The sequence below is a fragment of the Globicephala melas genome, chromosome 13 (genome assembly GCF_963455315.2).
Source record: "Globicephala melas chromosome 13, mGloMel1.2, whole genome shotgun sequence".
Classification (NCBI taxonomy): domain Eukaryota; kingdom Metazoa; phylum Chordata; class Mammalia; order Artiodactyla; family Delphinidae; genus Globicephala; species Globicephala melas.
The window spans coordinates 49076467-49095117 of NC_083326.1; the positions used below are offsets into that span (position 1 = coordinate 49076467).

An 18651-nucleotide genomic window follows, 5' to 3' on the forward strand; every position below is an offset into this window, starting at 1 on the left:
AGGGAGGGAGGGAGGGAGGGAGGGAAAGAGAGAGAAAGAAATACCAAACAGTACATTATGACTGTGTGACCATATATCTTCATAGGTAAAGGAGCCATATTTTAATACTTGCCACCACAATCTGCTTAAGGAAGCAATCAACTAGGAAAGTTTACATGGTAAAGGCATATACGTATGCACACACACACGTGCGTATGTGTATGTGTATATTTTAAAAATCATGTATGCATTGTCCTCTGAGTTGGCAGAAGGAAAAAAGTGCAAATTCTCTAAATAATTGACTTATACGAGACAATAAATATTCTGATTTTCTGTCACATCTGAAAGTAATAACTCTTTACTCAAATACTTAGCTATCACGTGCTGAAATCAAAAAGATACCTAACCCAGTAAAAGTAAAATCTTAAACACATCAATCACAAAGATGCATATTACATGATTAGTACTAGACGATGCCTCAAGGTGCGTCAAATTATAAATGTGTTCCGAGTACATAAAATACACGTTAGGGATTTCTCTCATCATAGGCACAGTCTAATACAAAAATATATCTGACACGTACAAATTAGAAGATCCATTTGACAGCCTCCAAAACAGGAAAAGGGGAAGAAGTAATGCCAACATAAAAAAGCACACATAGATGCAAATAGTTCTGCTTATATGATTATTTTCTTCATCAGCGAGGGGTAAAGAGCAATTTACACCAAACTAGTTTTCCAGACAGATCACAGTAATTCACAGGTTGGATAAGTCATAGCACGAAGGCCAGAACCGTTATGAATTACTCAACTAAAAAACACGTACTCAGATTTCAGTGAATCTAACAGTACAGTGTACTCACAGCGTGGTTTTGTTATTTTAGAGTCTTCAGAACCACTGTCTACCCCTTCTCCGTGCTTTACCACCAGGTTCCCAGAAAAACCACAGGGGCTAGCCTGCATCAAACCTAGAAGAGACAGTTTATAAATGCACCTGTCCTATAAACATACTATTAACAAAGACTTACTGGATGGTGTTCTAATGGTGTGTGTTCAGTTAAGTGAACTGAACACAAACTTATTTGAAATCCTGAAATCTCTCTGGAGAAATAAAAGTTTTTAAAGCAGTTAATATAGGAATTTTAAAAAAAATTCTGAAGTATGGGGCCTTATGTAATCTCTCAATACTGAAAAATAGTTCAAGCAACATTTGAACTGAAAATTCAATTAAGTATGAACGCTGGAGCAAAAACTTCGTGATTCTAAGTGTTCCACAACCATAACTGAGAAGTTTGCCACATACACTAGAGCCAAAAAGACAACAACATGGCAAGAGCCATATTTTAAAGATTCATAACATTCTTCCCTTCAGCCTTGATGAAACCCGGTATCTAACATTTTTAGACGTAAATTTTTCCTTTCCGAAGGCATCTGTTGATACCTGACTTCTGGGTCTTCCCGTTCATGAAAGTAGGACAGAAATCTTTTCTCTCTGGCTAGCATCTAAAATCCCTGCAGCAGTCAGGCTAGAAAGAAAGTCAATGTTAATAAGCATTTTGGAAGTGAGAAAACATGAAGATAGATTAGCCAAAATCAATGAGGAATAATCATTTCTTTTGAAGAAGTTATTATTCCCTCAATACCAGATGAAGTAGATTGAGGCTGCCAACATTCTAGCTGCTCCTTCCATGTCTGTTTTGAAGAGAAATATTTTAAAGTACTGACGTCGCATGAGATCATACTTCAGCTAAAAGGATATGTAAATAAATGACACCCCAAGATGATATTCTTTATTGCAACGTAAATTTTAAGAAATATCTAACCTTAAGATTTGAGCCAGGTTAGGCACACAATTATGACAGAAATTCTTAAGTGACTGAGGTATATAGAGTCTTCAAAACCACAGGTGTGCAGTACTGAACAAAGAGGTAAATGAGGTGACAATAAAAATTAGCAACGAAGGATTAAAAAATAACTTTGAACTCTGTTTCCAATATCAATAACCTGAGCTAAGGGGAAAATGATTAAGTCCTGGCAATAGACAGTCCAGTGAATCCTTCATCAGCAAATATTCTGAGGCAAAAGAATCTATGTTCATTCAAGAATAACCTTTTCAAGTAATTTGTTGAAAGATTTCCAAAAATTGGTAATTAGACAATTTATCATAAAGAAAAGGAAACACCAAAAATGTAGGTATTATTTATCCAGTCTATAGACTAGGTCTTCTAATAAATTAGCAAAATAGCTATACTTTCGGTTGTAAAACAATCTTCTGTTTGCTTTCACTTGACTGGCTGTCAAAGGAATAAGTGTCTGTCCTTTGAAACATTTTTGTAGACCATCTGGAGATAAGGATGACAACTTCAGCTGAAGAGTATTTGTTTTTTAATAAGAAAACATGGAATCCTGGTTATTAACATATATATATATATTTTACAATGAAAGAATATTCGGTCTGTGGTCAGGAGACTTGCATTCTATTCATTACTCCATAATAACAGGAATAATTAATTGCGATAAGTCAATTAGCCGTTTTTGTGCCTGAGTTTCATTGTCTGGACAATGGAAACATCTGTGCTATGTCATTCTCAGAAACAGTTTGAGGATAAAGTAAAACACGAGAAAGCACTTTTATTTTTTCAAAACACGATATAAGTGCTACGTCGTGATACTGTTAATAATTTTACAGGTACCTCTTAGTGTTACCCAGTCAGATGTGTGCTTCAAGTAGGCATTCCTACAAGATTGCAGGTTGAATATTTAGTTGAATTTTATTTAAAAAATAATAAATCACAAAACTAAAATGTTTGAACAAGGTCACTTAACCCTCTCCCCAGGTGGTTAGTTATTATTACTATTATCATCATCATTATTACTTTTTAGCTATGTGTTTAAAAGAGGAGATCTTTAATACATCAACCTAACTGAGAAAATGTGTCCCAGGCCCAGGTGGTTTTCAGAAGAAAAGCTGATCTTCATAAGAGCTGTGTCCTCTACTTTTAAAGTGCAGAACCTGTGTGGGGAGGGACAGAGCGGGAACTTCGGGTCTGTCACTGAGGAACCAATTCCCTCATCGAAGCCAGAGCAGCATGGATGCGGACGTGCAATCTGTTTTCAAAGTCGTAGCCAGAGAAATCCTCCTGAAAGACAAGAGAAAGAGAGTATTAGCTAAGCTGTCTGTAATACTACAGTATTAATCACACCAAGCTTTGTACTGACCCAAGTAAAATTCCTTACACTCCTAACAAAGGTTTTGCATTCACTTGATTTTTCTTATTTCCCAGACCTCAAGCTTTGTGTCCGTTTTTAAAATGTCAACTGAGCATTATTAATGCTGTCTTTGGAAAATTTCCCTCATGTTATTCCTGGGACAGCAGTCTTAAGCTGGGCTCAGTGGAAGTTGCTGTTAGAACTTCTTAACTCAAGAACACAGTTATGAAATCAACAGTTATTTTCCCACTCAAATGAGAAGAGTTTTTATAAAGCAGGATGAGCAATTTCATAAGAGCTTCATGTGTAATTTCACTTAAAAATCAACTGCTCACTGATTCAGTTATCAGTTTCCCCTCCAGAAATACCAACCAAGACAATCATTTCACAAAATTTCTTGAATTCAGACTCCAGAGTACACTACAGAGGATAAGAAGGGTCACTGGAAAGAGAGAGATTGAGCGTTTTTAGGCATTTTTACCTTTGCTTGAAGAAGGAGACTTCTGCCTCTTCCTACAGTCTATGAATGTAAGAAAAACACATTATCTCTTAACATCTATATTTATATACACTCAAGCAGAAAATGTTATAATAGGAAGATATATTAATTCAAAAAATTCACAGTGACATAGAGGGGAGTCAAGTGCTCATTCAAGCATACTGACTCAATTTTTCTTTAATGTAATGCTGTTTACATGTTTACATTAAGACATTACTTGATAAATAATTTTTCATAATCTTCATTATTATTTTATAAAGGGCTGTCATATTTTAGAAGAGTGTAATAATTTAAGATCTTACTAAAACACACAAAATTGATGATAATTTACGTTTATTTGAAGTCAGTAAGTTTTTTTGAAGGCATTACTGATTGAGAATATCAACTTCATTTTTCAAGAGACAGACCAGTCTTCTTGTAGTTTATGTATATATTTTAAGGCTGCATTAAGAGTAAAAATTTCCTTAAAGAATATGGTGTTAGAAGTTTCTACCAAAATTCATAAAAATTGCATTTTCTATTTTGGTAAAATTAGAAATTCAAATGAAAAGAGTTACCAATTAACAGCCTATCCTTGGCAAGATAAGCTACATATTTAAGGATTAGGCTAGAATATTTCTGTTGATTTAGCTCAACTTTCAAAAAGTCCATATATTTGAAGGCTGACTTGAATTTACTGAAAATTAGAATTTTATACAGTCAATAGTATGTAATTGAGCTTCTAAAAGAAGGTACCAAGCAAATCCAGCATTATTAAAATTCACTTTTAAAAAAACTGCCCCACTGTCCTTAAATATGCATCTTAATGATGACCGTCAAACTTATAAGGTATTTTAAAATTTCTAAGTAATCCTACACACCATCCTCATTTATTCTCACTACAATCATTATTGAATTGGCAAGGGAGGTATTTTTTATCCTGTTTTACAGATTAGGAAGAAGGTATGTGGTTAAATAACTTAACCATATCATACACTAAATAAAAATAAACAGCGGAGCTAGAAGCACAATGCAATTCTGTACTCTGAATAAACCACATTACATCATACCAGACCACTCTAGAAAAGGCAATGATTTTGCCCCAAATGAATTTTTGTCCCCAAAGTTACATTTATCATTCTAATTCCAGGGAAGAGATTACCTCCTTAAACACAGTGAGATAGGATTAATAGCTTCTTGGATTCATTCTATGTGAAATCAAGGAAAACAAAACAAAAACACACTATGTTCAATCAACTTACTTTAAATGAAGGATGTTTTGTGCCTGTTCACTTGCACAGTTTTGCTGATGAGCATAATTTAAGAAAATAGATAAGATCTTACCTCTGGTTTGTCTAACAGAAGACAGCCAAGTTCATAGCAAGCATATGGCTGAACATATAAGTTATTCTGACGACACAACTCATCTTTAACAGCTCGCTGAAAGAACTGAAAGTAATATGAATATTTTTGGAATTAATTCATTTCTCTACTTAGGCTCATTTTCCTACTTAAGCCTCATCACATCTTTAGGAGGATGTCTATTCTGTAACAGATTTTCTCCTTTTCTGCGTCTTTGTTCCTTCCCATTTATTCTCATTCATATCTTATAAGTCCTTTACATACCTGTCTGGTGAACTTGCGCCAGTATATGTTACCCATCAGTCAGCCCAATCTGTGCTATTTATTTTCCTAGTTGACACACCAGCCTCTGCTGATTTTATTGCAGAGAACATCTTTATCAGCATCTCCAAATCTGAACATTCCATTTTAATATTTAAGACAGAAAGTAAACAAGCCAAGAACCATCTCTTGACAGGTGTCTTGACTGTATCTTACTGATACTTAAGCATATGATCTAAAATAAGCTATTCAGTGCTGTGTAATAGCTATTATACCCCACACTGAAAATTAATTTTAAATTATAATACAAGTGTATCAACACCCTAGGATTTAAAAGCCGAAGTCTGTTACTACAGTACATGAACTCTCTCAAAGAATAATCAAAATAACACCTGGATGTATGTTAAAAAAAAAACAACCAAACAAAAAACTCAGAAAAATCCCTCCAACTACATTTGAAGATAATGAATGGTTCTTTTTCATAGAGTACATTCGCAGAATATCTTAAGCTAACAACTTTCTAGACCTCACCTCAGTAATGCATCAATAATCTGCAGTTATAGAGGGAGGAAAAGTGGACACAGGCTGACATGTCTGATCATATCTGTATTTACCTAGCTAGGAGGCTTCCCTCTCCTCCTTCAAAATTGTCTGCCTCCTCATTTCTTCCTCCTCCAATTGAGGCTGTCATCTTTGATAAACAGCTAGTGCCAGAAAAGAAGCCCATAGGTGAAGAAGTATTCTAAGGCTCTGAAGTCACATTAAAAGCTAGTATGAACCGTCATCAACTTCTGGCATCTGAGAAGATGACCGTAATCAAATAAAGTGGATGAAACTCACTGCAGTGGGAGATTAGCTTTATGTAACGCTTTCTCCTTTTTCTTATTCCCAAGCGTATATGTAGGTTTTCACAGTTTAGTTTCCTTAGCCATGACACCCCATGAACAGTTTACCTGGACAGCATCTTCTGAGTTCCCTAGACATTTGTGTATGGCACCAAGAAACAAATACTTTAATCCAACGACAGATGAATCATCCACTTCATGGCAAGCTTAAAGAGAAGCGAAAACAGCAGGAAGGAAATACGTTCACTTAATTCCTTAAATACCATCAAGAGTTAAGCATTTCATTGTTTAGCAACGTATTCAAGTTCAAACTGAGAAGGTTTCCCCTCCTCATCCATTAGTGAGTATCCTTAGTCAAAGAAAGACAAAGATATCAAACTTCATGGTGCCAAGAAGGCTCAAAATTGCATCATATTATTACTAGGTCAAAGAAGCCAATGTGAAAAGGCTGCATACTGTACAACTGCAACTACATGACGTTCCGGAAAAGGCAAAACTGTGGTGAGTTGCCAGAGGTCTGGAAGGTAGAGCACAGGGGATTTTCAGGCCAGTGAAACTATTCTGTATCATACTATCTGTAAGAGCGGATACATGTCATGATACATTTGTCAGATCCCACAGAATGTACGAAACAAAGCATACACTCTAATGTAAATTACGGACTTCCGGCGATAATGCTGTGCCAGTGTTGCTTCTTCAGCTGTAACGAATGCACCGCAACAGGGGGGATGTTAATGGTTGGAGAGGCTGTGTGGGTACACATGGCGGGGGGGAGGTTTGAGGTGTGTAGGAACTCTCTGTCCTTTCTGTCCAATTTTGCTTGAATCTAAAACTGCTCTGAAAAGTAAAGTCTATTGGTATCTTTCAATTGCATCATATTAATTCAAAAAACCATGCAATGAGCACCTTCACATGTTTGTAGGAGGTACTGCACCAGTCTCTGAGAGGGCATCAGACTTGATCCCTCCACCTCGAGAAGCTTGCCATCTACTGCGGAGGATGGGCACACATGTTGGGAGGATAACATGGAAGTTTTCCAAGGAAATGAAAAGAGTGGAAATTGGAAACATAGTGGAGCTAATACAAGAGGAAAAATAGTAATTATTTCTATGAACCAATAAAGATACTGAGATTTGAAAAGATTTTATAGAAACATACACATACAATATATATGTACACACATACACAATGTATATCACACATAAATGTATGTACATGTATATATGTACATATGTGTGATATATATGTATGTGTGTATATATGTAGATAGATATATATATATATATAGAGAGAGAGAGAGACAGAGAGACAGAGAGAGAGAGACAGAGAGAGGGAGGGAGGGAGGGAGAGAGAGAGCGCTCAAGGTTCCAGAAAAAGTTTTGGAAGTTATTGGAAGAGCTGGGTAGAGTGACAAAGAGGTAAATGTGAAGAAGAGTCTAAACCTATAGAAGCAGGGGGTGCCTCAAAAACCTAGGCTGAAAATACCTCCACAGAAAAAGTACTCAAAAGATATTAAGGCAGTGGCAGTGTTAAGGAAAGGGGAATGTACTTCATTCATCCCCTCATTCATTCACTAATTCTACTCATTCATTCAATATTTATTGAGCAACTACTATATGACAGCAGTGACCAAAGAGAAAAAAATTCCTGCCCTTAGGAAACTAACATTTTGTGGAGGAGAGAGATAACACAAAAGACAGATAGGTAAAATAAGTGTATTAAGGAAGTGTACACACTAAGGTAAAAAATAAAGCCAGGAAAGGGGATAGCAGTATGCATGTGTGTCGGAAAGGTACAGGTTAAGGCCCATTGAAAAAGCCACAGGTGGGTAAAGACGTGAAGAAAATGAGTGAAGGAGCCATGTGGATATTTGTGGGAAGAGCTTTTGAAGGCAGAGAACAGCAAGTGCAAAGGCACTAAGGGCTGCACGTGCCTGGTGTGTTCAAGATCAGTAAGGAGTGCGGCTGGAGCCTGGTGAGCGGGGGGAAGCGTGGTGAGAGGCAATGGCAGTGGGGGCGTGTGTACAGACCATAGGCCACTCGATGGATCCAGACTTTTACTTTGAATAAGATGAGGCCACAGAAGGTCTCAGAAGTGAACCACCACCACATGACTTAGGTTTTAATAGGTGCACTCTGACGGCTGTGCTGAGAATACATGGTAACATCCTTAAAACGCAGAGGAAGAATGCAGTGGAGATGGGCAGGTGGGTGAGGAAGGGAATGAATGAAATTACAAGACAAGGATATAAAAATCCAGCTAGCTCTGCTGATGCAGGGAGTCACAGACAGGGACTGTGATAAGCTAAGCGCACAAAGCTGTGTGGGCCTGATGGGAAGAGTGTAATCAATGCAGATGACCTCTATCACCCACAATCAGGTGGCTTTTTTTCTCCTGGAACTTAACTATTTCTCTACAAAGATCTTCACCTGTTTTCTATATGACTGAGTCGATTTGGATCATTACTGCTTAACATTGGAGAATGAGATAATCTAATTAACAGCTCTCTTAACTGGATTTTTAGCAAAAATATTAGAGAATTATCTCATATTCACTCCAGAGCCCACCTCCCTCCCCAGGGCCACATCGTTGTTGTCTATTTTGACAGCTGGAAAGGAGCTCAGAGAATATTTAGTCACATTAAGTGATGATCGTTCTTGTGCCTGCCAGTTACCATTTTATATTTGCATGTCTGTTTTAATTATCTCTAAACACATGATCCTGCACTTGTGCATTAAAAAGAATACCTAAGGGGCTTCCCTGGTGGTGCAGTGGTTAAGAATCCACCTGCCAATGCAGGGGACACGGGCTCGAGCCCTGGTCTGGGAAGATCCCATATGCTGCAGAGCAACTAAGCCCATGCGCCACAACTACTGAGCCTGTGCTCTAGAGCCTGCAAACCGCAACTACTGAGCCTGCATGCCACAACTACTGAAGGCCGCACACCTAGAGCCCGTGCACCGCAACGAAGAGTAGCCCCCGCTGGCCGCAACTAGAGAAAGCCCGCGAGCAGCAATGAAGACTCAATGCAGCCAAAAACTAAAAAAATGAATAAATAAAATAAATAAATAAATGTATTTAAAAAAAAAAAGAATACCTAAAATTCCTTACTGGTCTTTTGAGTTAGACATTGGTTTATATTCCAGACTTGCATCAACAACCAGGGATGGGTTTAAAATTATGAATCTTTTTAAACAGAGCAGAACTTGAACATCCGAGAAAATTCTGTTTCCTTTCAAGTAATTCCCTTAGGAGGGTTACACACCCTAATTACAGGGCCTTTGCGCACAACTTCTTTTGGAGTTGCATTACTTTGCTCTAGAATATCAACATTGACCAATTTTTTGACCTTTGAGAGGGAACTTTTTTTTTTTTTAAATAAGCAACAGGCATCTGCAGGGAATTCTGATGATAAAAGCATGTGATTCAAGGGAAAACGCTACATTTGATCAAAAACAAGTGTGACTACAAAGAAATCTGACAAATTTTATACAGCCATTAGTTTTGAATAAGTCCAAAATATTAATACTAAATCACTTTTGGAAAAGAGCAGCATATATGTGACTAAGACTACATTTCCAAAGGTAACTGCTTTCTATAAAACCATCTTTCTGGATGAACAGTCAGTGGCATTTCATACCCACGGGTTCTGCATTCACGGATGCAACCAACTGTGGATCGAAAATATTCTGGGAAAAAAAAAAATTCCAGAAAGCAACTAATTACATACTATTTACATTGTATTTGCAACTACATATATAGCATTTACATCATATCAGGTATTACAGGTAATCTGGAGATGAGTTAAAGTAAACATGGAAAAGTGCATGTAGCTTATATGCAAATACTACACCATTTTATATGAGGGTCTTGCACATGCGCGGATTTTGGTATGTGTAGGGGGTCCTGGAACCAATCCCCCACAGATACACAGGGATAAGTGTATGTGTGTGTGTTTGGTTTTTTTAATTAATTAATTTATTTATTTATTTTTGGCCATGTTGGGTCTTTGTTGCTGCACGTGGGCTTTCTCCAGTTACGGCGAGAGGGGACTACTCTTCGTTGCGGTGCGTGGGCTTCTCATTGCAGTGGCTTCTCTTGTTGCGGAGCATGGGCTCTAGGCACACGGGCTTCAGTAGTTGTGGCTCACGGGCTCTAGAGCACAGGCTCAGTAGTTGTGGCGCACGGGCTTAGTTGCTCCGCGGCATGTGGGATCTTCCCGGACCAGGGCTCGAGCCCGTGTCCCCTGCATTGGCAGGTGGATTCTTAACCACTGCGCCACCAGGAAGTCCCTGTGTTTTAACACAGCACTCTCACCATGTAATCATTTTTCCAGCTGCATGGTTTAAATATCTTCATGCTCCCAGGAAGATGAAGCTGTGTGTAGAGAGCTGAAAGCTTTGCTAGTCAATGTGCCATCCTCAGACCAGCAGCAGAGACACTTGGTCCTATGGGAGCTGGGCAAGTCACCTGTTCCGAGTCTCGCCTTCCTCATTATAAAACGGGCACAACAATGCTGTCCGCCTTTTCTACCTCCCTGGGTTCCAGTGAAGAGCAAAGGAAATAATCTGCCAGACTATAAAATATCATTCAAATGTCTGCCATTATACCTTCAGAAGAAATGTTACAATATTTCTTTTTTAAAAAATTTATTTATTTTTATTTTATTTATTTTTGGCTGCATTGGGTCTTCGTTGCTGCACGCGGGCTTTCTCTAGCTGCTGCGAGCAGGGCTACTCTGTTGCGGTGTGCGGGCTTCTCACTGCGGTGGCTTCTCTTGTTGCGGAGCACAGGCTCTAGGCATGCAAGCTTCAGTAGTTGTGGCACACGGGCTCAGTAGTTGTGGCTCTCGGGCTCTAGAGCGCAGGCTCAGTAGTTGTGGTGCACGGGCTTAGCTGCTCCGCGGCATGTGGGATCTTCCTGGACCAGGGCTCGAACCCGTGTCCCCTGCATTGGCAGGCAGATTCTTAACCACTGTGCCAACAGGGAAGCCCACAATATTTCTTTAATAACCAGTAAAGCTTTATTTTACTAAAAGACATTCTCTCCATGAACTTCTCCTACAACTATAATAAAAATGACTTTATGAAGGTTTTATTACCATAACTTATAGCCTTATGATTTTTTAAACATATGAATCAAAAAGGTAGGTTCCCAATTATACTCCTTGGTGTCTACTCAAGAGAAATCAGTATGTAATTCCACACAAAAGGTCAGTACACTTACGTTGCACACTTATGTTTGTAGCAGCTTTACGCACGGTCGCTGAACACCCAGAAAAAAACCAAATGTCCCGTAGGAGAAGGAATGAACAAATCGTGGGACAGGTATAGCCATACGATGGAATTCCACTCAACAAGTGAGAGGAACAAACTACTGACACAGATACAACGTGGGTGTCACAGACACTAGGCTGCACAAATGAAGCCACGCACTAAAAAGTACACACTGTCTGATTCCACTTGGACGAAGTTAAAATGTAATCTGTTGAGAGAAAAATCAGAACAGGGGTTGCCATAGGTGGGGCCTGACTGAGAAGGGGCATAAGGGAAATCTCAGGGGTGGAAGAAATGTTCTATGTCTTGATCATGGGGTGGATGCCACAGTGTACATATTTGTCAAAACTCACTGAACTGCATGTACGCTTAATATCTGTGCATTTTAATGGATGTCCATATGAAAAAAGAGGTTTCATTGCGGGGGGCAGGTGGAAACGTATGCTTCCAGCCACCCGCATGGCTTTAGGATTAACAACCCTGACGATCAGTGTGCATCGCCACACACTGCGGACAAGGCAAGTACATCTGTCCCTTCCAGTGCCTCCTACTTCCATCACCTAAGTGACGGAACTTTTTCAACCATCGCACCATTTGTCCCAGAATGACAGATTTGTACTCTCTGAATCAGAGGAGATTAGTGACACACTGAAGGAACAAGCTGCCGTGCACAGTTTTGTTTTGTTTTTTTACCTTGACTCATCCTCTGTAGGTTGGGGAGGGAGCAGTTGGGGAGGGCTTTCCACAAGTACAACACTTCAATGGACGCCAGCACGCACAGCGCTTTGGTTGGGGTTTGTTTCCGAAACCTCTCTGCCTGCAAGCAGTTGGAATGATTAGGCAACATTAGAAAAAAAAACAAATTCAGATAAAAAAAAATATTTCAGAGACATTAAAAAATACATGGTTCATATCTGATGTGAACGATCCCTTCCCGCAAAGTTAAAAATGAAAATTTCTCTCTAAATTTTGCTCTCTGATTTTTAATATATTGGTAGATATGGCTTTCTCTTATTCAATTCAATCTACTATCAAGATCCAGGATATATTTTGAAAACTTTAAACTGAAATGAATCTAGTTTCATTCTAAGTCAAAGAAATTTATAAAAGCTGGGTGACAAATAATAACTTGACGGGTTTATATGGAGGATGTAATACCAGATGCCTTTTAGTTACGGTCTTATTGACGTTTCAGTTTTCTAATTAGTCCCAGTCCTCTCAGGGGCATTCCACATTACAATCTAGTTTATACTCACACTAAATCATTCAATGTTCATTCAATAAAAACTTACAACTAAAACCATGGAAAATTCAGGATATACGTTGTCAGGTAACCCATGGTAATTCAGCTAAACTGTATTCTTAAAAGTACAGAAGTAAATTGGGGCTTTGTCCCTACAGCCCTGGGCCCTTCTGCTGGGATATTTGATGCACACTTTTGTTTTTTATTAGGGCAGAACGTGATGCTTTCACTCTATGAGAACTAACAGTCTGTATCTCTTGCCCAGGTTCTGCTGATTTGCATTCTTCTAGCTAGCTCTTCACCTAGCTCTTCAGACAGACGTTCTTCCTCTCTGGAGGCTCATGAGCTCCACAGGATCTGTAATGTCTCTATCCAGTCAAAGAAACAACTGCTCTAATGATCTGCAACCAAACAGTACTTTGCATTCAGAGCAGAAGGATGACATGGGAGTAAATTCTCTCTACAGTCGTGAACTGCATTTTGCATGGCGTTAGGTTGCCAGCTTTGCATATGATTTCTTACAACCTGTCCAAGGTGGCAATGGTTGCAAATATCCATCATAAATGACACACCAGATCAACAGGTTCCAACATACCTTTTTCACTGAGAACTGTTCAATCTGATTGTTCTTCCTTTTGAAGAGTTTCTGAACTTCTTTAAAGACAATCTGTGCCCCGTCCACATCACCGGTGGCTCCCTGACAAACTGTGAGAAACCATCGTTGTAATCCTTAAGTATTAGGGGGAAAATGCCACTAACGGATACCTAGGTTGATGATACTTGGAAAACGTTACCAAAGGAAAAAATGGGAGCAAATATTTTAAAAGACTGTTACACGTGGGACTACACCACCCTGCTGATCGTCGTTCCACCATTTCAACAACTATCTCCCGGGACTTCCCTGGTGGCGCAGTGGTTAAGAATCCGCCTGCCAATGCAGCGGACACGGGCCCGATCCCCGGTCCGGGAAGATCCCACAGGTCTCAGAGCAACTAACCCCTGTGCCACAACTACTGAGCCTGCGTGCCTAGGGCTCGTGCTCCGCAACAAGAAGCCTGGGCAACGCAACGAAGAGTAGCCCCTGCTCGCCAACTAGAGAAAGGCTGCACGCAGCAACGAAGACCCAACGCAGCCCAAAATAAACAAAACAAAAAAATCTATTTCCCTGGCGCTAGGTTCCCTGAGCTTTGGGGTGGTGGTGGGGGGGCGGGGACAGGTGGGAAAACTACAGTCCTAAGTCCTCTTTGGGGAAGATAGTCTAGTCTTGAACATTAACAAAACCCCCAGATATTATCACAGACTACAGTCCATTTAGGCTCACATACTCAGAAAGTGGAAGAAAAAGGAATCTAGGCAAGAACACTTAGGAGCCAGGAGGACTGTGAAAGCCTCACGGTAGTAGAAGGATACCCCTGCACCTGGCAAGAAAGGCATGAATTAGTCCTGCACGTTTACTGGGCACCTACCACCTACAGCCGCCAGCAAGAATGTGAAGAAGAAACACACACGTTTACACCCAGAAGAAACTTACATTTCAGCTGGAGAGAGAAGACACACAGTCCAGAGCTACAATGTATATAGTGATGAGAGCCTTGGGAGTCCTGGCACCAAAGTACTTTTGGAAAAGCTCAACAAGGGAAGGGATGGTTTCTCTCTGGAGTGATCAGGGCAGCTTTGAGGAACTAAGAGTCAAGCTGAGCCTTGGAGGGGGGTAAGATTTTGATGGTCTGCATGCTATCTTCATCCCACCCAGAGCCCCCGGCAAAGACGTAGTCGTATTTCCTTTGGTTCACCTGCTCGCTACCTTCTCCAAACTTCACACCAGGCTGCAGTCCCATCCCTTCATTGGAACTTTACCAACTACTCTTTGTTGTCCTCTTTTCAACTCCCATGAAGATGAATTCATTTCTGTTAACTTTTTGTTGCTTTTGTCTTTGCCACATATCGTTTTTCAACCCCCAGTTGGAATGTCCATTGATTTGCTAGTTCTTTCTTCTTTATTCGAGTAGTCCTACAACTGGGTGGTCCCGTACTCGCACTTCGGGGCTTGGTCAAGCCAGGCACAGGGCTATGGCATGTCAGAGGATGGGCAGCTAATGGCAAGCAGCAAGGTTTGCAGAAAGCTGACGTCATCAAGGTGATGGGAAAGGCAGAAGATTTCTACTGGGAATAAGTGGGATTAGGCTGAATATTCAAAAGGAGAGATCACCCCCAGTTATAAGAGCAGCACTGCTCCAGATGTGGTGGCCTGAACCCATCCAAAATGACCTCATCGATTGGGTTATAACATTTCAAAACCAGGAAGAAGTTCAGTGATCGTTCTGTAAAACAACTCCAATATATTATAGATCAGGGGATGTAGAGGTCCAGGAAAGTAGAAGTCTTGCCTGAGGTCACACAGTAGATCAATTAAAAAGAATAATTTCCGCTGCCCCTAGCCTGAGGTCTCCTCAGATAACTGGTAACATTATTATATAGTCACATAATATTACAAAAAGAATGAGCAACTGTGGGTACACAAGAGAGTCATAAACATCAACAGTAACAGGACCTGAATCGCCTTTGCAGTTCTACAACACTAATACCTCAGATACTGAAGAATGTACACCACCTCCTCCCAGTACAGTTGCAGACAGTTGCTCTAAAAGACGCAGATGTTTGAAAGCATGAGCGTCTCTGATTTACCCTAAGTCTGAGACCCACACAGAACTTAGGATGCTTGGCTCATCCATTAAGACTAAGCTTTTCGGTTAACTTCTGGGTAACATACCCAACAGAATTGAAAGCAGGGTCTCAAAAAGAACCGTGTTCACAGCAGCATCACTCACGATGGCCAAAGGGTGGAAACAACCCAAGCATCCACTGACGATGAACGGATAAACAAAACATGGTCTGTACATACAATGGAATATTATTCAGCCTTAAAAACGAATGAAATTCTGACACATACTACGATATGAATGAACCTTGAGGGCACTACGCTAAGTGAAATAAACCAGCTTCAATCAAGTCCACTTACCTAAAATAATCTAGTTCACACAGACAGAAAGTACAGCAGCGGTGGTTAGTGGCTGGGGAGGGGGGAGTTATTGTGTAATGAGCATAGCGTTTCAGTTTGGGACAATGAAGTTGGACAGTGGTGATGGCTGTGAAGGAACTTAATGCCACTGAACCACACACTTAAACATGGTTAAAATAGGGACTTCCCCGGCGGTCCAGTGGTTAGGATTCTGGGCTTTCTCTGCTGGGGGCCTGGGTTCGATCCCTGGCTGGGGAATTAAGATCCTGTAAGCTGCGCGGTGCGGCCAAAAAAACCTTTTTTTTTTTTTAATGGTTAAAATACATTTTATGTATATTTTACTGTAATAAAAAAAACCTCTCAGCCATAAGATGAATAAGGTCTGAAGATCTAACGTATAACATGGTGACTACATGTGATCATACTGTATCGTAAAATTGAAATTTGCCAAGAGAGTAGAACTTAAATGTTCTTACAAAAAAAGAGATAAATATAAAAAAAGAAATAGCACAAGGAACTAAGCCCCGAATGGTAGTGTTTCTGGTTGCTGAATGCCCATTTTCTCCGACGCTGCCTGTAACACGTACCTGTCCTTCAGGCCAACTCAAATGACAGCTCCTGCAAGGAGCCTTCTCTGAGAGCTTGACAGAGTGACCTTCCCTCCCCTCCCCACATACTCTTTAGGTGGAGCTCCTACACATCTGCACGAAGGCCCCGTGGTGGCGCCTAGAGTCTTTCACGCTTTATCATCTGCTACAACTGGTATGATCCTGAGACTTCCAGTATCTGGAGAATAAATGCTCCTCAACACACCCACACCGTACCATTATTTCTTCATGTTCTATGCTCAACAACGATTAAAAAGAAACAGTTGCCCACAGTGACTACGTGGCCCCATTACACCCTAACGACCGCTGGGGGGGCGCTGCAGCCTCTCTGTTTTCGTTCGTCCACGTGCTGCGCACACCAAGCCTGCTACTTTCATCTGAGATGCCTGTGAGTTCTGTACACCAACCCTTAAAGTATCCTAAGCAGCGTACTGAAAATAATCCTATTCAAACATCAGCTATAAGAGCCATACGAAAACGGATTAATACCTGCGGGGCTTGCAGGAAGGCCTGTGAGTGTAAGGGCCTTCCGTCCTGACTGCTCACGGACTGTAGTTTCAGAACATCCAGGACAGACACGTTAGTCACCATCTTCTAATTCTATCTTATTTTAAAGAGACCAGTTAAGGGGATGGAATGACAGGAGACGTTTTGTTAAATCCAAATATTCAGAGAAATAAGAAGATATTGAAAATAATGTTTGGATTAGCCTTAAATTTTAAGTAAAAGAATCACTTATATGGGTGTGTAAGGAGAGCTCATTGTTAGAGGCAGAAAATGTACAACTACCTGGGTCTCTTCAATCTCCACCTGGACCGTTCTGCATCACAACTGCACTTCATGTATTGTAGCTCAGGGCACAGACAGCTATTTTGTCCACCAGGTGGCAGCATGTCTCTATCTCTTCATTTAAGGGTAAAAAGGCAATACACACTGATATGCCTATCAGACATGACAGTTGTTTCTGCTATAATGACATGCAGTGTTGAATTACCTTGTGTTCTGCAAAATCACACTGTAATTATAATAGGGTTAATAAGTAAAACAAGGTTGGAACAGACTACTCAAAATCCGTACAACTCTGTAATCAGGGTACTAACAATCTAAACAAAGACGTTAACACGATTTAAAAGACATGTTTTAAAATTCTTTAAATTCCTAATAAATCAAAAATAGATTTGAGAAAATAAAGGAGAGCGGTAAGGGTAAGTTGAGGCTGTTTAGGACAAAACCAAAAAGCTCACAATAAGCATTTCCGGGACCCAGCATGTGACCAACCCAGCCCTGAGGGGACGTGGGGAGGGGCAGGGCGTGCAGCACCGAACCACCCCGCTGTTCAGATGGGCTGGGGAGAGCTGCTCCTCAGCTGCTATTTACTTGTAGCCCAAAACAACACACGCTGTGGGAAACTGTGAAGAACACAACTTCTGCACCCTCTGCCATCACTCTCCCACCGGCCAACGCGCGTCAGCGAATCTGAGACAGAAGGGCGCGCTGCGGCCGTGCAGACCGTGGTCTACTCACCTGCGGTTAAATAGGCGTAATAGCACTGGGACCACCGGGACTCGTTTTTTAGCCTCTCAAAGGAGTCAAACGCATCCTTGAAATTCAGCTCTATCATGCTGCACCAACCTGTGAAAGAGATATTTCTAGTACGGGACCCTAAAGTAATACGCTCTACAGCCCATCTGTACGTTACAAACGTCGTATTCTTGCTGACTTTCTCTGTGAGGGCTCCACGTCAACAGCCTGAAAACTTCCTAAGTATCTTTTCCCTCGTAAATATTTTCGATATGATGTTTTGAGTACACAAGGCATCTCTGATTTCACAACCAATGAAGCAGTTTCGAAGGGAGGAAAGTAAAAATTTCTAGGGAAACCGTCCGATTTGCCTCCCCCGGCTGGAGATCAACCCAAGCACGGTGGTTCTTCTCTCCCAAGAGCAGGCACCGGCGCAAAGAAAGAAGCGATGCCAGTAGATTACACACACAGCGACCATCTCGAAAAGCCTCCCACGCTCACCTGTGCATTTATGATCACAGTCAATTAGCAACCTTTCCTGAGAATTGGAGAGGAAGCCAGTGAGAAATCAAGTACTTGCCACCTTCCCTCTGCAGGGGCAGAGAAAGGACCCCACCTCTCCCAGAGCAAAACACTGTTAGGGTGGCATCCTGGGTGGGGTGGGGGGGCAGCAGCAATAAGGAAACAAGGAATTTTATCCCTCGTTGTTAGTAACGGTATCTCCCATCCACGGAGCCATCCCGTTGTGTGTCAGGCAGGCATCTGATGTAGTTCTTGTTAATCCTAGTGCAGTCTTGGAAAGGTGGCTGACGGCGTCCTCACCTGCCCAAGGAGAAAGCCTAAGGCATGA

The 18651-nt window shown here is 40.8% G+C and overlaps 1 protein-coding gene across 1 annotated transcript in view; it reads right to left on the reverse strand.

The window, feature by feature from the left end:
- Window positions 1–207: 207 nt before the first annotated feature.
- Window positions 208–18651, reverse strand: part of TTC39C (tetratricopeptide repeat domain 39C) — a 103857-nt gene continuing 85413 nt past the window's right edge. The window contains exons 8-14 of the mRNA XM_030842558.3: window positions 17805–17912; window positions 13249–13358; window positions 12104–12227; window positions 6243–6340; window positions 5011–5115; window positions 3670–3708; window positions 208–3118 (exon numbers count right to left, since the gene is read on the reverse strand). Of these exons, the coding sequence (XP_030698418.1) occupies window positions 3029–3118; window positions 3670–3708; window positions 5011–5115; window positions 6243–6340; window positions 12104–12227; window positions 13249–13358; window positions 17805–17912 (674 nt within the window). The 3' untranslated portion in view covers window positions 208–3028. The remainder of the gene's footprint in view (window positions 3119–3669; window positions 3709–5010; window positions 5116–6242; window positions 6341–12103; window positions 12228–13248; window positions 13359–17804; window positions 17913–18651) is intronic.